A 25,641-nucleotide genomic window follows, 5' to 3' on the forward strand; every position below is an offset into this window, starting at 1 on the left:
GTTCGAAACTCGTACAACTATTCAAACAGTAACTCATTGACATAGCTCATAAAAATAAATCATGAACTTACTGATGCCAAAGTTTCGTACTACAAGCTGGTATTGTGTTTCCTTATCTAGTACATCTCAGTTTTTTCTTAGCTGCATTATTTACTAAATCACTGTCAAAAACAATTCATAATTTGCTTCTAGTTAATAATTTTGTCAAAGGTCAAGGTCACAGGGGCCTAAACATTAAAAATCATTTTCGATCAATAACTTGAGAACCACTTGACCTAGAATGTTGAAATTTCGTAGGATGATTGATCATGCAGAATAGATGGCCCCTATCGATTTTGGGGTCACTCTGTTAAAGGTCAAGGTCACAAGAGCCTGAACATGGAAAACAGTTTCCGATCAATAACTTGCAAACCACTTGACCCAGAATGTTGAAACTTCATAGGATGATTGGATATGCAGAGTAAATGACCCCAATCGATTTTGGGGTCACTCTATTAAAGGTCAAGGTCACAGTGGCCTGAACATGGAAAATAATTTCCAGTCAGTAACTTGAGAACTACTTGACCCAAAACGTTGAAACTTCATAGGATGATTGATCATGCATAGTAGATGACCCCTATCGATTTTGGGGTCACTCTGTTAACTCATTCAGGCCTTATCCCTTGAAAATCCATGATTAGAGATAAACGCTCCAAGTCAGATCCCTTATAAATGCGTGATGATAACGATATAGCGTAAGTTGGGTCACAGATTTATATGTGATCAACCCCTTGTTAAAAAAAACGTTTGATTTGTTTAAAATTATAAACACAAATGGCTTCCCTAAATATTTCGCCAATCAGATAAGCTTAACTTCGCAATGATGTAAAATTATTTTGATTCGTACAGTATTGGTTACTGATGATAAACCTGGACAGATGATAAAGTCGACACCTGGAAATTCGATTGCATCGGTTATTTAAAAGTTGAAACACCATTATGTTTCCACTTACACTACCAATGATGTAACAAAAACAAAATTGGTAATATTCTGTATATGAATGACTTACTAAATTTGTAAAAAATTTATCCAAATTACTGGGAAGAGGATTTTTTGCGCATGTCACTGTGACATGAGGCCTGAATTGTAACTTTCTTACTTGATAGGAATGACGTTGCACTTTTTTGGGAAGTTTCAATATATAATACCTAGAAATTTCAAATGACAAGGGTCGAATTTATCATAGTCAATTCATAAGTCCCATTTTAACATACCCCTTTCAGAGGGCCTCAACTGGTAGTTATTTTATAAATTAAATTTGACTATGTAAAGTTCGCAAAGTAGCTTTTTTGATACCGCCATTGATTCAATTGCAGATAAAAAAGTTACAGGTAAAAACTATTTTCGTTCGGGTTTGATCATCAGTCCAGTAATGAGTTTATTCTATGTATGCCAGGAGTTTTAAAATGAAAGAAACAAAACTTGTATACTGGCGAGCTTCTGAGATGATTTTTTGTTAGACAACATAGAATAGAATATATGATGGGATTTAATGAACGTGAATGATTGGATATTTCTATGACTAGTGACAATGATTCTGACGCAATGTGCTTTTAGTTGATTTATTCGACAAAATGTGAACCACATGGAGGAGTGGGTGGGGTACATGAAGGAGTGAAATTTTCGACCAATATTTTATGGAAAGGGTCCTTCCGATTATGGCATGTAATAAACAAAAGGTTTTTCATTTTTACACACACGCAGATATTTTGGATACGCCAAAAAATGCCCTGGTTGAGAAAATTGAATAAGTATAAAATTCATCAATGATGAACATTCAAGGGCCAGATTTTCTACATATCCATGAAAATTATGGCCTTTAGCGAGGTCCAAAGGGTTTTTTTATTATTGACCTATGGCCTAGTTTTTTACAGCACGACCCACTTTTTAATTGACCTAAAACATCAAGAGAACTTCAGACCCAATTCCATACGATCCCCTGAAAAATATGGCCTTAGAAAGGGGCACAAAGTTTTTCTATTTTTGATCTACGACTAGTTTTTTTATGGCACTGACCCCTTTTGAAATTGACCTAGATATCATCAAGGGGAACATTCTGACCAAATTTTTAGAAAGATCTCTGAAAAATATGGCCCCTTTGAGAGGTCACAAGGTTTTTCTATTTTTAGACCTACTGATAGTTTTTTACCGCGTTGACCCCGTTTCAAATTTACCCTAGATATCTCAGATGAACATTTAGACAAACTTTAGCAGTCCCCTGAAAAATATGGCCCTTTGAGAGGTCACAAGGGGTTTTTTATTTTTGACTACGACCTGTTTTTTTAAAGGACTTTACCAGTTTCGAATTTGACCTAGTATTCTCAAGGTGAAAATTCTGACCAAATTTTTTTGGAGATCCATTCATAAGTATGGTTAGAAGGTCAAGGTTTTTTATTTTTAAACTACGACCTGTTTTTTACCCCCCAGACCTGTTCGAAAATGACCCAGATATCATCAAAAATGAACATTAGACCAATTTTTTACAGTTCATGAAAAATTGGCCTCGAGAGAGGTCACAGGTTTTTTTTTTTATTTTACCCACTGACCTAGTTTTTTAAGGCAGTGGACCCACTTTCGAACTTGCCCCAGATATCTCAAGATGAAAATTTGACTAATTTTCTAAGATCCATGAAAATATGGCCCCTAGAGGGTCACAAAAGGTTTTTTTTATTTTTAGACCCCTGACCTTTTTTGACCCCATGGACCCTTTCGAACTTGAGCTTTAAATCATCAAGATGTACATAGACCCAAATTTTTTACAGATCCCATGAAAAATTTAGGCCGAGAGAGGTCAAAGGTTTTTCTATTATATGACTACTGCCCAGTTTTTGATGGCACAGACCCAGTTTTGAACTTGACGATTCATAAGATGAACATTCCGACCAATTTTCGAAGATTTGTGTAAAAAATATGGCCTCTAGAGAGGGGCACAAGGTTTTTCTATTTTTAGACCTACTGACCTAGTTTTTTAAGGCAGTGACCCAGTTTCGAACTTGACCCAGATACCCCAAGATGAATTTGACCCAAATTTTTATAAAGATCCCCTGGGAAAATGTGACCCCTTTGAGTGGCACAGCAAAAGGTTTTCGGAGCCCCCGCAGCACGGACGCACGGACGAGGACGACGGACACTGCGCGCACAAAAGCTCACCTTGTCATTTGGACAGGTAACTAAAAAAACGTTTGATTCGTTTAAAATTAAAACACAAAGGCTTCCCTAAAAATTTTGCCCCAAACAGTAAAAGTTAAACTTCGCAATGAGTAAAAAATATTTTGATTGGCAAGTTACTGGTATGATGATAAACCCGGACAGTGATAAAGTCGAAACCTTGGAAATTTCATTGCAAACGGTTTTTTATAAAAAGAACCATTTAAAAGTTTCCCCTTTCAACACCCAATGTGTAAAAAAAAACAAAATTGGTAAATTTCGTATAAAAATGACTTAAAATAAAATTTGATGAAAAAAATTTTCCAAAATTTTGGGGGGAAGACGGATTTTTTGGCACTTTACTGTGAAAAATGAAGGCCGACATTTGTTAACTTTTTTTACTTTATCAGGAATGACTTTGCAGCTTTTTGGGGAAAGTTTCAATTATAATACCCAAAAAAATTTTGAAAAGACAAAGGGTTCGAAATTTTTCCAATCAACATTCATAAAGTCCCCTTTTTACATACCCCTTTTAGGGGCCCCATTCGGTAGTTATTTTACTAAATAAATTTTTTAATTATGTAAAGTTTTCAGCAAAGGTTTAAGCTTTATTTTGATACCGACCATTGATTTCAATTTGCAGAAATAAAAAAGTTACAGGTAAAAAACCTCATTTTCTGTTCGGGTTTATCATCAGTACCAGTAATCTGTTTTATTCTTATGTAAATGCAGGAGTTTTAAAATGAAAGAAAAACAAAACTTGTATACCTGGCGAGCTTTCATGACGATGATTTTTCTGATATAGACAACATAGAAATAGAATATATGATGGGATTTAATGAAACCGTGAATGATTCGGATATTTCTATGACTAGTGACAATGATTCTGACGACAATGTGCTTTTAGTTGACTTTATTCATCGACAGAATGTGAACCAACATGACGAGGAAGTGGGTGGGGTACAAGAATGGAGTGCAAATTTTCGACCGATAAACGTTTTCAATGGAAATCCGGGACCTTCCATGATTATGGATGTAAATAAAACTGAAATGGATTTTTTAAATTTATTACACACAACCCAGATAATTCAACAAATCGTGGATAAGACCAACAAGTATGCAACAAAAAAGCAGCTGGAGAAACTTGATGATAAATGGAGTTAATGTTGAAACTTCATAGGATGACTGAACATGCAGAGTAGTTGACCCCTATTGATTTTTGGGTCACTCTATTAAAGGTCAAGGTCACAGGGACCTGGTCATGTAAAATCATTTTTGGACAGTAACTTGAGAACCACTTGACCCACAATGTTGAAACTTCATAGGATGATTAGACATACAGAGTAGATGACCTCTACTGATTTTGGGGTCATTCTATTAAAGGTAAAGGTTACAGCAGACAGAAAATGGAAATCCATTTCTGGTCAATAACTTGAGAACCATTTAACCTAGAACCTTCAAACTCCATAGGGTGATATGACTTACAGAGTAGATGCATGGCCCCTATTGTTTTTGGGGTCACTCCATCAAAGATCAATGTCACAGGGGGCTTAACATAGAAAACTCTTTCCAATCAATAACTTTAGAACCACTTGACCCAGAACGTTTAAACTTAATAAAATGATTGGACATGCAGAGTAGATGACCCCTATTGATTTTGGGGTCACTTGATCAAAGGCGAAGGTTACAGAAGCCTGAACATAACTTGAGAACCACTGAGCCCAGAATGTTGAAACTTAGTGGGATGGCTGAACATGCCAAGTAGATGATCCCTATTGCAGCCAATCACAGATGACCTCTACTGATTTTGGGGTCAGTCTATTAAAGGTAAAGGTTACAGCAGACAGAAAATGGAAATCCATTTCTGGTAAATAACTTGAGAACCATTTGACCTAGAACCTTCAAACTTCATAGGGTGATATGACTTACAGAGTAGATGCATGGCCCCTATTGTTTTTGGGGTCCCTCCATCAAAGATCAATGTCACAGGGGGCTTAACATAGAAAACTCTTTCCAATCAATAACTTTAGAACCACTTGACCCAGAACGTTTAAACTTAATAGGATGATTGGACATGCAGAGTAGATGACCCCTATTGATTTTGGGGTCACTTGATCAAAGGTGAAGGTTACAGAAGCCTGAACATAACTTGAGAACCACTGAGCCCAGAATGTTGAAACTTAGTGGGATGGCTGTACATGCCAAGTAGATGATCCCTATTGCAGCCAATCATCAGTGTCCCTTTGACTTTCGCTCCTGTCCTCTATTGACTTCTTGCCTATACGACTATGCATTGGGGGAGACATGTGCTTTTTCATAAAAGCATCTTCTTATTAGTACCAACTATTTTTGGGGAATGTATGTGTGCACTGTCTACATCAGTAAGTACATCCATCAGTCTGTCTTAATTTTTTTCTAGTCAGTATGCATGGGTGAACTGTATTGTATGATGTTTTACACTTGTGTACCAAAATTTTTTTAAATCTGTCAAGCCTTTCATGACTTATTGTCCCGAAAACAAGAAAACCAACAGACAGACCAACCGAGTGACAAGCTCTCTCCAAGTCCCATAACTGTGCAGATTTTTTTTCTGAAAGAACCTAACATGCACCATGCATGTGCAAGTCAACAACAATATGCGCATGTTCTATTTTGTTGTTGATGCATACCAAGTTTCACTTGAAATGGATAGAAAATGGGATCACCTAGAGTTACAGTTTCTTGTCACTGCACTCTCATCTCTCTCGCGGACCTCTATCTATATGTAAAGTATCGAGTCAATACCTTATATAGTACTCAACTTATGCCCCAGACAAGGTTTTCAAAAAAAAAGAGATAATTCAAAAATGGGACCACCTAGAGTTATGGTTCCTTGACATTGCTCTCCCTCTCAGTAACCTCTATCAATATGTAAAACATCAAGTCAATACCTTATATGGCATTAGAGTTATGCCTCGGACAAAATTTTCGAAAACTTGAGATAATTAAAAAGTGCGACCACCTTGAGTTATGGTTCCTTGTCCATGCACTTCCTCTCAATAAGCTCTATCATTGCATAAAATTACAACTTGGTACCTTCAGTACATTTTGAGTTATCCTCCAAACAAAAAGTGCGACACATGGATGCTTCTGACCCAATCTGGTGAAGATTCATGAAGAGGTTTATGAGACGAAATTGTTTAAAGTAAAATGCTTATGCAGGGCAACGATCACAAGACTAACACAATCTTTCATACAGGTGAGCTAAATATCAATCACATTAAATAGTTTGATCACTAAAATATAATGCTAAAAGCATTATCTAAATTTACCTATTGACTGGAAACCAAACAGACCAGCAAAACGACATACCACTATTCTGCAAAGTGGGCATAAAAATTTACAATATTAGAAATGTAATGTAAAATAAATATACTGTGAAATCCTTAATATTCGTGGGGGACTAATTTTCGTGGATTTCGTGGTTGAGTCATTCTACGAAATTTAATCCTAACGAACAAGTAAAATTCCCATTCATTTTATGTTCAAAAGTTGAAATTGATGAATTGATATCCCCACGAAATTGCCATTTTGACCAAAACCACGGAATTTCATGCCCACAAAATTTAATGATTTCACAGTATCTTCAAACAGATCTTTAACTGCTTACTTATATTGTCCTGTTGGTCTAAAATCCTGTTTATTATGTATCGGCTCCAAGAAATTGACTTCAGCTACTCCAATGATGCCGTAACCTTCCCCAGTTGCCTAGATGATGAAAGACAAAATTCATAAGTAAACACTTCAATTTGACTTTTCTAAAACCTCTGGTCTATGCGTACACACTACAATAATGTAGATACAGAAAAACAATTCTCCACATATAATATTTCACTGCTTGAGATCAGAAGACCTGATCTCATGTTTCGTTATCTAACATGTGAGTAAATCTTACAGACTAGTGAATTAAACTATTCTGATTTCAGTAAGTTAGTTCTACATGTCGTAAAACAAATTCTACAATGTAGAATTTTATTAAACACTACCATTCACCCTAACAAAATACAATAACTTAAAATTTATCACTCTGGTCTGGGATAATGCAATAACTAAACTCCATGGGCACAACTTTGAAAGCTGAATAGCATTCGTGTAATGTTTCATAATTCTAGGTCAAATACTTTCTGAGATAAATGCAACACAAACTTTTAGACCCTTTTTTATGCATATGTTTGACTAAAGAATGCCCATAACTCTGGTTTGGCTATGTTATTAAAACACCAGGTGTATAAATTCACATGCTGAATGACAATCCTGTGAGATCTGATGACTCTGGGTCAAATACTTTTTAGATATGCATGACACAAATTCTGATGGACAGACAGACAGACAGACAGACAGACAGACAAACAAGGCCAACTCTCAAGTGCCTCCCTCCCCCATCCCCCTCTACATCCCACAAAATTTTGAGGGGCATATAAAATCTGATCAATTGTTATCTTATATTTTAATATATATAACACACAATTCAAGCACAACCCAGGGGAGAAGTTTCTCTTTCCAAAATATGTATTAATAACTGTTAGATGAAGTTCTTGGATTTTTTTTTTACAATTAAGATTTTATGAAACTCCTCACGAACATATGGTCTATGATATGGTAGATTAAATGGACTGATTCATGTGCTTGTTTTTGAGATATTTACCCATAATCAGCAAGACCTGGACATTTCAAGCTAACTCTAACACATTACTGTAAATTCATTTAATTTTGTGGGCATGAAGTTTCGTGGTTTTGGTCAAACGGCAGTAAAAGAATGGGAGTTTTATTTGTTCGTTGGGATTAAATTTCATAAACTGACTCAACCGCGAAATCAACAAAAATTAGTCCCCCTTGAATATTAATGATTTCAGAACTATTCAATGTGTCAAAGGTTTAACATAAGATTTTATCTTTAGAAGGATAGTAATGTTGCAGTATCAGTAAATTTAAACACTGACTGGCATTATTTTAATTTCCGTATGTGACATCCAGGCCTAATTCTAGAACACGTATTAAATTGAATAAGGCCATGACTTCTAATTAAGCCATGACTTCTGAAGCCCTAGCATTCATGCAGAACTACCTTAATGAAATAAAATTTAGTTTAATTTGTCTGGGTGTGAGAAAATATATTTTCATCCATTATAAGTGTAACTGAAACAAAAGATATTTAACTTCAACTTTGCAGAAACAATTAAAGTTCTACACAGGTGAATAAATAACAAGGGGGTCATGATGACCCTGAATTGTTCACCTGAGTAATATGAGCCACATGTTTCAAATGGCAAACTGATGCTAAGATATTAAGAAAGTAGGTCATAGTCACATTCATGAGCATGAAAGTCAGTTTAAGATCGGTAGCAACTGTAATGTATCCAATTTCAAGGCTGTTCTAAAACTAGAGCTATATAAAGGTGATGAATGTACCCGCATGCACTGACAAGTACATTGCATTGACGCACACAGATGCATAATTAGTGATGTATGTATATAGACTGTATGTATCAGTATAGTAACAAAAACAAAGTCCATAACTATGCAGATATTATCTAAAAGAATGTAACATGCACATGCACAACTAGGGTTGGTACTGATCATTGTGTGAAGTTTCATTAAATTGTGTGTAAGGTTGGTAGATCAGGCACGCACAAGACTGATATGCATACTGATGTACATAGTATGTTAACAAGAAACAAAGTCCCATAACCTGCAATTTTTGTCGCATAAAGAACCTAACATGCCCTATGCACAACTACTGTTGTTATGATCACTTGTGAAGTTTTATTAATTGTGTCAAGTGGATGAGGAGAGATGGTGCGTACAAGTTGTGTCTATGTATATAGTATAGTAACAAAAAAAAAAAAGTCCATAACTCTGCAAATTTTTTTCTGAAAGAACCAACATGCCATGCACAACTACTGTTGTTACTGATCACTTGTGTGAAGTTTCATTAAATTGTGTCAAGGGGATGAGGAGAGATGGTGCACACAAGATTGTGTTATGTATATAGTATAGTAACAAAAAAACAAAGTCCCATAACTCTGCATTTTTTTCTAAAGAACCTAACATGCCCCATGCACAACTACTGTTGGTATGATCACTTGTGTGAAGTTCATTAAATTGTGTCAAGGGGATGAGGAGAGATGGTGCGCACAAGATTGTGTCTATGTATATAGTATAGTAACAAAAAAACAAAGTCTCATAACTCTGCCAATTTTTTTTCTAAAAGAACCTAACATGCCCCATGCACAACTACTGTTGGTACTGATCATTTGTGTGAAGTTTCATTAAATTGTGTCAAGGGGATAAGGAAAGATGGTGCGCACAAGATTGCATCTACGGACAGACGGACAGACGACCAGACGGACAGACAGACAGACAGACAGACGGACAGACAGACAGACAGACAACCTGAAACCAGTATACCCCCCCTTACAACTTTGTTGTCGGTGGGTACAAAAACAAGAAAGTAGGCCAGTAGGTCAAGGTCAAAGCAAGGTGACCCGTAATCACTTGGGTATATCAGGTAAATATAATTAAACAGTCTAGGAAATATGATCTGATAATTTTTTAAGTATTTTTTCCTATATAACTTTATAACAGGTGACCCCCAGGGCGGGGCCTCTTTTCACCCTAGGGGCATAATTTAAACAATCCTGTTACAGGTCCACTATCAAAGGCCTAGGCTTTGAACTTTCAGACAAGAAGATTTTTATTTCTTTCCTATATAAGTCTATGTAATACTTAGGACCCCAGAGGCATGGCCTCTTTTCACCCCTGGGACACAATTTGAATAATCTTCATAGAGGACTACAAGGCAATGCTACATACAAAATATCAAAGGCCTAGCACTTGTAGTTTCAGACAAAACAATTTAAAAAAATTTCCTATGTGAGTCTATGTAAAACTTGTGACCACCCCGGGGCGGGGCCTCTTTTCAACCTAGGCTAATAATTTGAACAATTTTGGAAGAGGACCACAAGGCAATGCTACATACCAAATATCAAAGGCCTAGGTCCTGTGGTTTCAGACAAAAAGATTTTTAAAGTTTTTTCCTATATAAGTCTATGTAAAACTTGGGACCCCCGGGGCAGGGCTCTTTTCACCCCAGGGGCACAATTTGAACAATTTTGGTAGAAGACCATCTGATGATGTCACATGCCAAATATCAAGGCTCTATGCCATGCGGTTTTAGACAAGAAGATTTTTAAAGCTTTTCCTTTCCACTGCCATAGCAACCAGAGTTCTGCATGGAATTATATTCTTTGAACAATTTTGAAAGGGTCCCACTCAAGGATCATTCCTGTGAAGTTTGGTGTAATTCTGCAGTGGTTTTCAAGAAGATTTTTTAGGAAATGTTGATGGACACACGACGGACGACTGACGACGGACACTGAGCTGTCACAAAAGCTCACCCATGAGCCTTTGACTCAGGTGAGCTAAAAATTCTCCAACTATGAAGCAGAATAAAACTGACTTTAACTTAAGTGTGATTCTGATTGTGCAAAAGTTTCCCAGTCAAAAACACTGCAGATTAGCACATAGCAAAACGAATCACTGAAACAGTATTACAGGTAAACCATGAATGATTACAAACATAGTGAATGACTATTCTAGCAAAGAAATCACTAGCAATTGCTACCTTCTTTTGAATTCCAATTCTTTCGTACGCTTTTATAAGTCGATTGTTGTGATATGTCATAAAGCCATATGGGGCATCTGGAGATTTGTCCTTCGTATAACCAAATGTTAGTTTCACTCCACGTCGAAGATTCTAATATATGTCAAGGAAAAGTAAAGTGGTCTTTATTGTGTTCACAAGAAATTGTGGACGTACGTCAATAGACAAAGGTACAAAGTCACTATGTGACAGGTGAGCTAACAAGAGCTGTCCATAAGACAGCCAGTGCTTGACTATTCGCATCGTCCCAGAAGCAGGAATATTACCCTAAATGTTAAAATATCTATAGTGTTTCAATCCAGTGCATTAGTTTTGGAGATAGTATAACTTGCATGCAAAACTTTAACCAGAAGCTTTAAGTTCAAAAGGGGACATGATTTGGCCAAAATGCATGTCAGAGTTATGGGACTTGATGCAATCAAATAGTTTAATAACCCCAAAGACATATGTGAAGTTTCAATGTAATATCTCCCTTTTTTCATTGCCGATAGTAACTTGCACACAAAACTTTAACCAAAATTTTCTAAGTCCAAAAGGGGGCATAATTTGCACAAAATACATGTCAAAGTTATGGGACTTGACCCAGTGAAGTTGGTAATTGATCCAGAAAAAGAAACAAGAGCTGTCCGAAAAAAAACAAAATGCTCGACTATTCGAACTGTTGTCCTAGAAGCAGGAATATTACCCTTTATGTTAGAGTATCTAAAGAGCTGCAATCCAGCATCTGCATTAATTTTAGAGATAGTAAATTGCATGCAAAACTTCAACCAGAAGTTTTAAGCTCACAGAGGACATAATTTGGCCAAAATGAATGTCAGAGTTATGGGATATATGCTATAACCCAGTTTTGTAACCCTGAAGATACAATAAAGTTTCAATTTAATATCTACATTTGATTTGGAGACAGTAACTTGCATGCAAAATTTTAACCAGAATTTTCTTAGTCCGGAGGAGGCATAATCTGCCTAAAATACATGTCAGAGTTATGGGACTTAACCCAAAGAGATTGGTCACTGACCTAGAAAAGAAAAAATAAATTACAGAGCTATATGACTAAGTAATTATATGTACCTGAATGCAAAACTTTAACCAAGATTTTCTAAGTCCAAAAGGGGACATATTTTGATCAAAATACATGTCAGAGTTATGGGACTTGACCAAGTGAGGTTGGTAATTGACCTAAATAAAAAGATAAAATAAGTTTCAAAGCTATATACTGGTTCGAGTCGTAAATTCGGCCAGGTCATAAATATTCGGCCACCCACTTAAAAGTTTTTTTCAAGCCAGATGCTCGAGAACGCATCTGTGTCATCACAAGCACTTGCCTTAGCAACAAAATCGGCAAAAAACAACAAGTTTAGTTGAGTAGAAAAAAAGCTGTCCTTCCCTAAAGTTGTGTACTCTAAACAGCAAATATTTTGTCTCGCGGATCGCGTGACGTCATCGCACGCGTTCATTTATGCTTAGGCCCGGAAAGAGTTTATTCAAATCTAAACTTTATAACACGAAAAGAACATGCGCTAACTAGCATAAAACGCGTTTTAAACAAAGTAAATGCATATAAGTCCCTCAAAGTCATTGAATTTCCATGTGTAAGTTGCTCTTCACATTGACGTCATTTCCTTTTAAATTTTTTGTTTCGGGGCCGTAATATGTTTTGCCATGGAACACGCATATATAAAAAGGTGTTATAATAGCACATGGGCGCGAGAATCTCTTTACTCTCCTGCTAAAACACCCCTGAAAAGTGACAAGAACAGCAGATTTATGCTAGAATGTGTGATAAACATTGACATAAAAACTGAACTACGTCATGCTGGTTTGAGAAGGACGACAAATATTTTCCACGAGGTATGCTATTGAAAATTGATTGCAGTTTGTTGAAAATAGAACGATTTGGCTGTAGCATTGATTTATTTCCAAAACAATGTTGAAAATATAACCATCTTTATGTTTCAGAAGTGGCCGAATATTCACGACCTCTAGAAGGTAGAATGTGGAGGCTAAACCCGTCTGTTATTTTAAGCGCTATTTAATTGTTTACCATATTGTAAATGGTCGTTAATGATAATAATTAATGTTGCTTGTATTAAAGCACATATGGTAGAAACTATGTACGAATCAGTTGTATAAAGAAAGAAATATTTATGAAAAACCACAAAAAGTGGCCGAATTTACGACTCGAACCAGTACCTTTAAATGATAGCTATATGTATTTGCATGCAAAACTTTAACCAAGGTGTGATGCCGACACCAGATTGACTGTTCGAAGAATAGTCTAGCTAAAAATAAGTTTCAAAGCTATATGCCTTTAAATGATAGCAATATGTACTTCCACGCAAAACTTTAACCAGGATTTTCTAAGTCCAAACTGGGACATAATTTTACCAAATTTCATGTCAGAGTTATAGGACTTGATGCCATCACCTAGTTTCATAACCTCGAAGACAATGTGAAATTTCAGTTCAATATCTGCATTAGTTTTGGAGATAGTAACTTGCACGTAAAACTTTAACCAGGATTTTCCAAGTCCAAAAGGGGGCATCATTTGGCCAAAATACATGTAAGAGTTGTGAGACTTTACCCAGTGAGGTTGGTAATTGACCTAGGCTTTGGCCTAACTGAAAAACTTGAGAGAGCTCTATGCTAATATGAAGGTTTATTCAAAAAGGATACAGCCCACTGTGGATTATACACATCTTCTTCTGTCTTTCGTAGTGACTTCTCTATTAACTTGGTTGGAACCCGTTTCTTACGTATGCTTATCTTCATCCTGGGCCGCAAATACAGTATGGAACAATACTCCTAAATAAATATGAAAAATACACATTAAAAATATCGTTACCAAAAATTACTGTTTCAAAATGAAAAAAAAATTACAGAACAAGAGTAAAATGTTTCTTTCAGCTGTGCCTACTAACTAATCTTAGCCAAACAATCTGGCTAATCAAATCTTTCTTTAAAATGGAAAATACAGCATCTTAAATCAGCTTGTTGAAATTTGACTTCAAAGTTTTAATATCTTCATATACATAGATTTGGTATAAAATATTTGACAGTGTGATATCACTTACATTAAAATATTTGTAGAATTTGTGTACAGGGATGGAAATGAGTTGGGGAACAAGAGGACTATGATGATCCTAGATTACTCACTTGTACTTCACAGCTCATAAGCAATTTTGGTTGAGAGGCAAACAAGACACATTTCTGCTAAATTACTTTGAAAACTGGTCTGTATCATAGCAGATTTTTTGAAAGTGTTCTTGAGAGCCTTATAGCGTCTGCAAAGAATATTTTCTCAGAAATTAATTCAAAACCCTACCAGGAGTTTAGGAGGAAACATCAGTTGAAGATTATTCTATTTTTAGTACTGGTGGCCATGTTTTTCCACAAATATGAATAGTTTGAAAAAGAATTTAGAAGTTTTTGCTGACAAGACACATGTACTAAACTGTCTGCTTAAACAAAATGGTACAAAACTGTTTTAATCCTATAAGAAACTGTATATGTTCAAATCAGGCCACTAGTATGGGAGGAGTTGGACACACAAGATTTTTCTCTATATTCCATAAAGCAACAAGAGCACCAAAATGTGGAGCAATACCCAACGGTATGACATCTGACCTCTAAGTGTGAACTTGATCTTGAAGCGAGCCATCAAAAACATACACTCTGCATGTCATCTCGTTGTGGTGAACATTTGTGTCAAATTTCTTTGAAATCCTTCAAGGGATTCAAGAGTAAAAGAGCTGACACAAAATTGCTAATGGATGGACAGACAGACGGACACTGGCATCATAACATAATGCACCCCCTTCGGGCATATAAAACTATCAAATGGCTATAACTGCAGTATAATTAGTCACAGAAAAAAATCCTTCCTTTTAGATCATCTACATATCAAGCTTGTTCATCTGTGAAACTTTGAAGCAAATCAGGCTAACAGTGTGGGAGGAGTTGGACACACAAGATTTCCAGACATACAGACAGACAGAAGCAACACTATATGCCCCCACATAAATGTGTGGGGGCATAATAATATTATGTAGTAATACTGTAATTACATGGTGACTATGTAAGGAATGGATGACCTGTTTAGTGAAGGCATGTATTTGAATGATTTAAGAGGAACAAAGTTGGTTTTTCAGTTTTAAGTAAATGAAATATTGTTTCATACCCTTAGTGACCTTCTGTACTCTGGTGTAATGGCAGCTGGAGCTTGACGATTTCTGTTATAGATAACTGTAGGATCCAAAGCTTCAGTCTCTGGGTTCCGGATATCAACTGGGTCTGACATAAAATCCAACTCAAGGTTACCATAACTATCCCTGTAAGATATAACACAATTTTAAAATTTCATTTGTATTTCGGGATCAGTCAAAACATAATTTCCTGAGGTTGCAGGGACAATTTTAGAACTGTTGGCAGAGGCCAAAAAGTCAAGGGCAACAGTTCTAAATGTCATCTTTAAAACTGACAGATAAATATTTTGACTGTTACAAAATATCAAAGAAAAAAAGGGAAAATTCCCAATAACTGAGAGTACTTTGTGTGTGAATGCGTTCATTTAACCTGACAACTGGCAGACAATATGGGGGAGCATAACTTACAAAATTTCTTTTTGTTGTCATGACTTGTGTTTTAAAGTGTGTCTAATAATTCTCAGATTAAATTTGTAAAAAACAACTCTTTACAAAACAGTGCTTTGAAACACTTTGTGCCATCATATCTGATTGGACGCTCCATAAGACACTTTCAATGGAATAGCTGACAAACGAATAGATTGTCCTTTGCAACAGAATACTGGTGTTTCAGACTATATACAATATATATAATAATTTTTCTCCAGCTACCTTGCTGTTTGATTAAAATCAATGAATTGAAGTGACTGTATGTGTGCCAAAAATTATCTTAAATAAGGTATCAATCTCTAACCCACCTTGACCTAAAATGAGTGTCAACCCACTAAAAGGCCAAACAAGAACATTTCATTCTTATGTTTGACCTTTGACCTCTAAGTGTGACCTTGACCTTAGACCTAGGGACCTGGTTCTTGCGCAATACACTCCGTCTCATGACAGTGAACAGTTGTGCCAAGTTACATCAATCCCTCCATGCATGGAGAAGAAATGCTCCAGACAAAATCATTCTTGTATCTGACCTTTGGCCTCTAAGTGTGACCTTGACCTTAGACCTAGGGACCTGGTTCTTGCGCATGACAATTCCATCTCATGGTGATGAACATTTGTGCCAAGTTACATCAAAATCCCTCCATGCGTGAAGAAGAAATGCTCCAGACAAAACCATTCTTGTATCTGACCTTTGACCTTTAAGTTTGACCTTGACCTTAGACCTAGGGACCTGGCTCTTGCTCATGACACTCCGACTCATGATGGTGAACATTTGTGCCAAGTTACATCAAAATCCCTCCATGCATGAAGAAGAAATGCTTTGGACAAAGTTAAAATGCGGACGTCACCCGCCCGCCAAGGGCGTTCCCATAATATGTCCCATCTTTCAAAATGAGAAGTGTCATTTAATGACTGGAAACACCTGTCATGTTCTATATCAAAGTCATCATTATCGTAACCTTCGACCTATCTATCATACAAGAGGGTCATAGACCCTAAAGCACTCACCTGTGTACAAGGCTTCAAGTGTGTTTGTACAAGTACAAAGTAAGGTTTCTTCTAATTTTTTGTTAGCCTATATTATATGCATGTCACACATGTTTTTGAACCTAGGGCAATAATTTAAACAATAACGACAGACATTACAAATCTGACATTAAATGCCAAATATCAAGGCTCTAGCTATTATTGATTCAGAGAAGAAGATTTTCAAAGTTTCTTATATATAAGCCTATAGTAAGTACATGTCAGACACAGGGGCGTGGCCATTTTTTTACCTTAGGGCAATAATTTGGACAAGTATGGTAGAGAGTCAAAACCTTATATCACATGCTCTAGAGAAAAAGGATTTTAAAGTCTGATAGCTGAAAACCTATTTTTAACCAAAACAAGAGCTGTCACTAATGGTGACAAATGCCCCTGCAGCTCCTTGACCTTTGAACTGCTGACCTTGACCTATGACCTGGTAATCCCAAAGTCAGTAGAGGTCATGAACTCAATAAGTACTATCAGCATGTGAAGTTTGAAGGTCCTGGGTGCAGTTGTTCGCGAGTAAAGTGCCTTCATGCAAAAAATTAACGTTGTGACGAACGAACTAACGGACGGACAGTTGAAAACTAATATGCCTCCCTTTAGGGGCATAAAAAGCTGTATATTCAATAAACCAGAACATCTGAACAACTTTGAAAGAGGGCTACCAAGAGATCATTTCATTAAAATCCATTCAGTGGTTTTGGAAATTAATGATGAAAAGTGACCACGCCCTCTGGTGGCCTTGTTTTTTGCGAATCGGAAAAATTTTAATACTATTTGTAGATGGTCACACAAGGACCATTTGTGTGGAATTATTTTAAAATCAGGCTAACAGTTTCATACATTCAAGAAGATTTTCTAAGTTTCTACTATATACATATAGGGAAAAGTGACCACACCCTATGGCGGCCATGTTTTAAGACAAATCAGAATAATCTAAACAACCTTGGTAGAGGGTCACACAAGAACCATTTGTGTAAAATTATTTTAAAATCGGGCTAGCAGATTCACACAAGAAGATTTTTAAAATTTCCACTATATACATATAAGGAAAACTGACCAAGCCCTCTGGCAGCCATGCTTTTTGATAAATCGGAATAATTTGAACAAACTTTGTAGAGGGTCACACAAGGACCATTTCTGTAAAATTGTTCTAAAATTGGGCCAGCAGTTTCATTTTTAAAGTTTCCATTACATACATAAACTTGCAGAAAAGTGACCACGCCCTCTAGCGGCCATGTTTTTTGATGAATCAAAATAATCTGAACAATCTTAGTAGAGGGTCACACAAGGACCATTTGTGTAAAATTATTTTAAAATCAGGCCTGCAGTTTCACACAAGAAGATTTTTGAAGTTTCAATTATATACAAATAGGCAAGTGACCACGCCCTCTGATGGCCATTTTTTTTTTTTGTTGACCAAGCCCTCTAGCAGCCATGTTTTTTGACGAATCGGAATAATTTGAACAATCTTGTTACAGGGTGACAAAAGGACCATTTGTGTGAAATTATTTCAAAATCGGAACATCGATTTAGGAGATGTCACTTGAAGTTTTTCTATTTTTAGCTCTGGCAGCCCCTATGTACAACAAAGCAGAGCCGTTTGAACAACTTTGGTAGAGGACCACCCAAGGAACATCATGACCAAATTTCATCAAAATCCATTCATTAGTTTTGGAGAAGATGTCATTTAAACATAATTGTTGATGACGGACGACTTGACGCACGCAGGGACGATGGACACAGCATGATCACAATACCTTACCATGAGCACTTTGTGTTCAGGTGAGCTAAAAATTGAGTATGGGGACCTGGGCTGAGGAAGCATTATTGCCACTGGTCAATCTGAAGTCTGACATAAACAAGCAACCAATCAGATGCACTAATTCTCAACACTAAATTTTATAATCTAAGGCCCTATACTTACTTTCTCAAATTGTAGATGATAATCTTTGTGCCAGTTCTGGTTCCAAGTTCGTCCAATTGTCTTGTGAGCTCGCCTTCAGATTTGAATACAGAATAATCTAGAATAGCCTTCAGACCATGAATATTCTGTATGCTACGTTTCCTTGTCACTTCATGACAGTCAAGGCTTTTTTTTCTTTTACTTATAATAAGACAGTATATTATAGTTTTGACATGAAAAAATTATAAACAGATCTGAAAAGCTTGGATGATTTGGTACATCACTAAAAATCTCAATTCATTTTCTTTTGATAAAAAGGATTATTAGATACTTTTAATTTAGTTTTAACAAGGCAGTCTGAAAGACAGCTATATCACCCCCCACCCCTCTAGCTGTTATGGATAGTGAAATGGTTGATGGTATTGGCTGGAATCATTTTGTATTTTTCATAATCCATGTATGATGACATCAATGAATTTGAAAATTGAAAATCCTTCAAGGGGTTTAGGAGATACAGAGTGGACATAAAATGGAAGGCTCAAACCTTTGACCTTGAGTTGTGACCTTGACCTTGAGCCAACATGGCTGACTCATGAGTTTTGTACATCGTCCTAATGAGGTTGTGTTTAACGTCGCACTGACACAATTATAGGTCATATAGCGACGTTCCAGCTTTGATAGTGGAGGAAGACCCCAGGTGCCCCTCCGTGCATTGATCATTTGAGTATCATGAAAATCCTTCAGGGGGTATAAAGCGGACACAAGATGTTACGGATGGACAGAAGACGGAAGGACGGAGACCATTCCTATAACCCCCCCACCACGAGTGGGGATTGTAAAAGAATGGACGTAAAATTTAAAACACATACATGTATAGAAAATAATGAATGTTAAGTTTTCATTACATGAAAGGTAAACTACTTTTATAAATCACTGCTGTAAAGTTTTATCAGAATCATATCTGCATAATCTTGAAAAGAGTCATCCCTAAAAATCATTAGAGGCAACAAGTTCAAGGAAAATCACCAACCTCAAAACTGCAATAACATTAGCAACTATATTTCTAACTAATCATTGCTGTAAAAATGAATCAAAATCCGAACAGGTTGACAATGTTTCCGCTTTAAACAAAAAGACCATAATATCCTTTGTGCAACGGTAACGGGTCAATCTTTACAGTAAATGCCTGTAACGCTTTTATAAACAGGATAATTTTTTCTATCCTCAAAACTTGACCCCATTTTATCGTAGGAACCCTGAAACTTGTGTTTTTCAATGAATCTTAGCCTCAATGAACTGGGTTGCGTGTGGACAGATGACAATATATGGGTTATCTCTATAAAATACGGTCTCTAGAGAGGTCACAAGGTTTTTCTATTCTTATACCTACTGGCCTAGTTTTTGACCGCACGTGACCCAGTTTAGAAACAGACCTAGATATCATCAAGGTGAACATTCGGACTAGTTTTCATGAAGATCCATTTAAAAATATGGCCTCTAGAGAGGTCAAAAGATTTTTCTAATTTTAGACCTACTGGCCTAGTTTTTGAATGCAGTTGATCCACTTTCAAACTTGACCTAGATATCACCAAGATGAACATTCAGACCAACATTCATACAGATCCCATGAAAAGTATGGCCTCTAGAGAGGTCAAAAGGTTTTTTTATTATTTGATCTACTGACCTAGTTTTTGAAGGCACGTGACTCAGTTTCAAACTTGAACTAGATATCATTAAGGTGAACATTCTGACCAACTTTCATGAAGATCCATTCAAGGGTATGGCCTCTAGAGAGGTCACAAGGTTTTTCTATTTTAAGACCTACTGACCTAGTTTTTGATTGCAGTTGACCCAGTTTCAAACCTGACCTATATATCATCAAGATAAACATTCAGATCAACTTTCATACAGATCCCATGAAAAATATGGCCTCTAGAGAGGTCACAAGGTTTTTTCATTATCTGACCTACTGACCTACTTTTTGAGGGCACGTGACCCACTTTCAAACTTGTACCTAGATATCATCAAGATGAACATTCTGACAAATTTTTATGAAGATCCATTCACAAGTATGGCCTCTAGAGAGGTCACAAGGTTTTTCTATTATTTGACCTACTGACCTAGTTTTTGACCGCAGTTGACCCAGTTTCGAACTTGACCTAGATATCATAAAGATGAACATTCAGACCAACTTTCATACTGATCCCATGAAAAATATGGCCTTTAGAGAGGTCACAAGGTTTTTCTATTATTTGACCTACTGACCTAGTTTTTGATGGCACGTGACCCAGTTTCTAAACTGATCTAGATATCATCAAGGTGAACATTCTGACTAATTTTCATGAAGATCTTGTGAAATATATGGCCTCTAGAGAGGTCACAAGGTTTTTCTATTATTAGACCTACTGACCTAGTTTTTGACCGCACGTGACCCAGTTTCAAACTTGACCTAGATATCACCAAGGTGAACATTCAGATCAATTTTCATGAAGACCCCATGAAAAATATGACCTCTAGAGTGGTCACAAGCAAAAGTTTACGCACGGACGCACGCACAGACGACGGACACTGCGCAATCACAAAAGCTCACCTTGTCACTTTGTGACAGGTGAGCTAATAATGATGCTAAAAACAATTTCAAATCATAATTTGATCATTTTCTCCAAAAACATAGTCATAAACATCATCAAAGATTACAAGTTGGTTCTAATAAAACAATTATATCAGAACAAAGGAGCTATGTCCAAGGGATTAACACCTATCATAATATTCTATTGTTATTTTTCACAGCTATGAAATGCAAATTAGCATGTTAAAGTGAAGTGTCACTGGAAATAAACATATATATACTATTTGTTCAACAAACTGGATTAGCATGTATTGCAAAGAAATTGCAAAGTAATTGAAATGTAATTGTCAAATACACCCTAAAATTACTCTGTAATTATTTAAATTACAATTACTTGTAATTGATAAATGACCAAATTACATTAAATTACTTAGGAAATGTAATTTAATTGCAATTAATTACAATTACATTTGTAATTACCCCAAGTCTGATGTCCAATCATCCTATGAAGTTTCAACATTCTGGGTCAAGTGGTTCTCAAGTTACTGACAGGAAATGGTTTTCCATGTTCAGGCTCCTGTGACCTTGACCTTTAACAGAGTGAACCTAAAATCGATAGGAGTCATCTCCTCTGCATGACCAATCATCCTATGAAGTTTCAACATTCTGGGTCAAGTGGTTCTCAAGTTATTGATGGGAAATGGTTTTTCATGTTCAGGCCCCTGTGACCTTGACCTTTAACAGAGTGACCCCAAAATCAATAGGAGTCATCTATTCTGCATGATCAATCATCCTATGATGTTTCAACATTCTAGGTCAAGTGGTTCTCAAGTTACTGACCTGAAATGGATTTCCTTGTTCAGGCCCCTGTGACCTTGACCTTTAACAGAGTGACCCCAAAATCAATAGGGTTCATCTACTCTGCATGACCAATCATCCTATGAAGTTTCAACATTCTGGGTCAAATGGTTCTCAAGTTACTGACCTGAAATGGATTTCCTTGTTCAGGCGCCTGTGGCTTTGACCTTTAATGCAGTGACCCCAAAATCAATAGGGGTCATCTACTCTGCATGACCAATCATCCTATGAAGTTTCAACATTCTGGGTCAAGTGGTTCTCAAGTTATTGATCAGAAATGGTTTTCCATGTTCAGGCCCCTGTGGCCTTTACCTTTGATGAAGTGACCCCAAAAGCAATAGGGTTCGTCTACTCCAGAAGCCCTGCCACCCTATTAAGTTTGAAGATCCTAGGTCAAATGGTTCTCTAGTTATTAACCGGAAATGAAGTGTGACGCATGGAAGAATGGACAGGGCAAAAACAATAAAGACAGACATAAATATCAAGAGTATTGAAATCTGTATCAAAAATTATACATGTGGTACAAATCTCTACGCTGTGCCTTCAAAAACAAGAAAGAACGTTGGCAGGTCATGATTAAGACTATTCAATATGAAATCTCCTTATCAAACATTATACATACATGTGGTCCAAATTTCTTTGCTGTAACTTCAAAAACAAGCAAGTATGTCAGTAGGTCATAATTAGGCCTATTCAAGATGAGTATTGAAATCTGTATCAAACATTAAACTTGTGGTCAAAATTTCTTTGCCACTGCTTAAAAAACAAAAAAGTCTATGTAAAACAAGAGGGTCATGATGACCTTGAATCACTCACCTGAGTATATTGAACCACATGTTTCAAATGGCAAACTGATGCTAAAATATTAGAAAGTAGATCAGTAGGTCACATTTATGGTCACTGAAAGACAGTTTAAAGATTGCTGTGCAAAACTGTACATGTTATCCAAATTTCAAGACCGGATCTTAAACAAGAGGACCATGATGGTCCTGAATCACTCACCTGTTCCCACATGACCCAGTTTTGAGTATGACTTCATTTTTTCTATTATTTGACATAGTGACCTAGTTTTTGAGCTCATGTGACCCAGTTTTGAACCTGACCTAGATATTATCAAGATCAAAATTCTGACCAATTTTCATGAAGATCCATTGAAAAATATGGCCTCTAGAGAGGTCACAAGGCTTTTCTATTATTTGACCTATTGACCTAGTTTTCGAAGATACGTGCCCCTGTTTTGAACTTTAACTAGATATCATCAAGGTGAACATTCTCACTAATTTTCATGAAGATCTCATGAAAAATATGGCCTCTAGAGAGGTCAAAAGGTTTTTCTATTTTTATACCTACTGACCTAGTTTTTGACCACACGTGACCCAGTTTCAAAACTGATCTAGATATCATCAAGGTGAACATTCAGACCAATTTTCATGAAGATCCATTGAAAAATATGGCCTCTAGAGAGGTCAAAAGATTTTCTAATTTTAGACCAACTGACCTAGTTTTTGATTGCAGTTGACCTAGTTTCAAACCTGACTTAGATATCATCAAGATTAACATTCAAACCAACTTTCATACAGATCCCATGAAAAGTATGGCCTCTAGAGAGGTCACAAGGTTTTTTTATTATTTGACCTACTGACCTAGTTTTTCATGGCACATGACCCAGTTTCAAATTTGACCTAAATATCATCAAGATGAACATTCAGACCAACTTTCATACAGATCCCATGAAAAATATGGCCTCTAGAGGGGTCACAACGTTTTTTCATTATTTGAACTACTGACCTACTTTTTGAAGGCACATGACCCACTTTCGAAACTGACCTTGATATCATCAAGATGAACATTCTGGCAAATTTTTATGGAGATCCATTCACAAATATGGCCTCTAGAGAGGTCACAAGGTTTTTCTATTATTTGACCTACTGACCTAGTTTTTGACCACACATGACCTGTTTCAAACTTGACCTAGATATCATCAAGATGAACATTCAGACCAAATTTCATACAGATCCCATGAAAAATATGGCCTTTAGAGAGGTCACAAGGTTTTTCTATTATCTGACCTCCTGACCTAGTTTTTGAAGGCACGTGACCCACTTTTAAACCTGACCTTGATATCATCAAGATAAACATTCAGACCCAATTTCATACAGATACCATGAAAAATATGGCTTCTAGAGGGATCACAATGTTTTTTCATTATTTGACCTAGTTTTTGAAGGCACATGACCCACTTTCGAACTTGACCTAGATATCATCAAGATGAACATTCTGACCAATTTTTTATGGAGATCAATTCACAAGTATGGCCTCTAGAGAGGTCACAAGGCTTTTCTATTATTTGACCTATTGACCTAGTTTTCGAAGATACGTGACCCTGTTTTGAACTTTAACTAGATATCATCAAGGTGAACATTCTCACTAATTTTCATGAAGATCTCATGAAAAATATGGCCTCTAGAGAGGTCAAAAGGTTTTTCTATTTTTATACCTACGGACCTAGTTTTTGACCACACGTGACCCAGTTTCAAAACTGATCTAGATATTATCAAGGTGAACATTCAGACCAATTTTCATGAAGATCCATTGAAAAATATGGCCTCTAGAGAGGTCAAAAGATTTTCTAATTTTAGACCAACTGACCTAGTTTTTGATTGCAGTTGACCTAGTTTCAAACCTGACTTAGATATCATCAAGATTAACATTCAAACCAACTTTCATACAGATCCCATGAAAAGTATGGCCTCTAGAGAGGTCACAAGGTTTTTTTATTATTTGACCTACTGACCTAGTTTTTCACGGCACATGACCCAGTTTCAAATCTGACCTAGATATCATCAAGATGAACATTCAGACCAACTTTCATACAGATCCCATGAAAAATATGTCCTCTAGAGGGGTCACAACGTTTTTTCATTATTTGAACTACTGACCTACTTTTTGAACGCACATGACCCACTTTCAAAACTGACCTTGATATCATCAAGATGAACATTCTGGCAAATTTTTATGGAGATCCATTCACAAATATGGCCTCTAGAGAGGTCACAAGGTTTTTCTATTATTTGACCTACTGACCTAGTTTTTGACCACACATGACCTGTTTCAAACTTGACCTAGATATCATCAAGATGAACATTCAGACCAAATTTCATACAGATCCCATGAAAAATATGGCCTTTAGAGAGGTCACAAGGTTTTTCTATTATCTGACCTCCTGACCTAGTTTTTGAAGGCACGTGACCCACTTTTAAACCTGACCTTGATATCATCAAGATAAACATTCAGACCCAATTTCATACAGATACCATGAAAAATATGGCTTCTAGAGGGATCACAATGTTTTTTCATTATTTGACCTAGTTTTTGAAGGCACATGACCCACTTTCGAACTTGACCTAGATATCATCAAGATGAACATTCTGACCAATTTTTTATGGAGATCAATTCACAAGTATGGCCTCTAGAGAGGTCACAAGGTTTTTCTATTATTTGACCTACTGACCTAGTTTTTTACCACACATGACCTTGTTTCCAACTTGACCTAGATATCATCAAGATGAACATTCAGACCAACTTTCATACAGATCCCATGAAAAATATGGCCTTTGGAGAGGTCACAAGGTTTTTCTATTATTTGACTTACTGACCTAGTTTTTGAAGGCACATGACCGGCTTTCGAAGCTGACCTAGATATCATCAAGATGAACATTCAGACCAACTTTCATAAAGATCCCATGAAAAATA

General features: G+C 36.4%; 1 protein-coding gene across 1 annotated transcript in view; it reads right to left on the minus strand.

Annotated features, from left to right (window-relative positions):
• The window catches only part of LOC123552897 (MORC family CW-type zinc finger protein 3-like), a 404,811-nt gene that overhangs the window by 350,795 nt on the left and 28,375 nt on the right, over window positions 1–25,641 (minus strand). The window contains exons 6-10 of the mRNA XM_053542214.1: window positions 18,483–18,630; window positions 15,070–15,220; window positions 13,566–13,694; window positions 10,851–10,982; window positions 6,837–6,934 (exon numbers count right to left, since the gene is read on the minus strand). Of these exons, the coding sequence (XP_053398189.1) occupies window positions 6,837–6,934; window positions 10,851–10,982; window positions 13,566–13,694; window positions 15,070–15,220; window positions 18,483–18,630 (658 nt within the window). The remainder of the gene's footprint in view (window positions 1–6,836; window positions 6,935–10,850; window positions 10,983–13,565; window positions 13,695–15,069; window positions 15,221–18,482; window positions 18,631–25,641) is intronic.

The sequence above is a fragment of the Mercenaria mercenaria genome, chromosome 4 (genome assembly GCF_021730395.1).
Source record: "Mercenaria mercenaria strain notata chromosome 4, MADL_Memer_1, whole genome shotgun sequence".
NCBI lineage: Eukaryota > Metazoa > Mollusca > Bivalvia > Venerida > Veneridae > Mercenaria > Mercenaria mercenaria.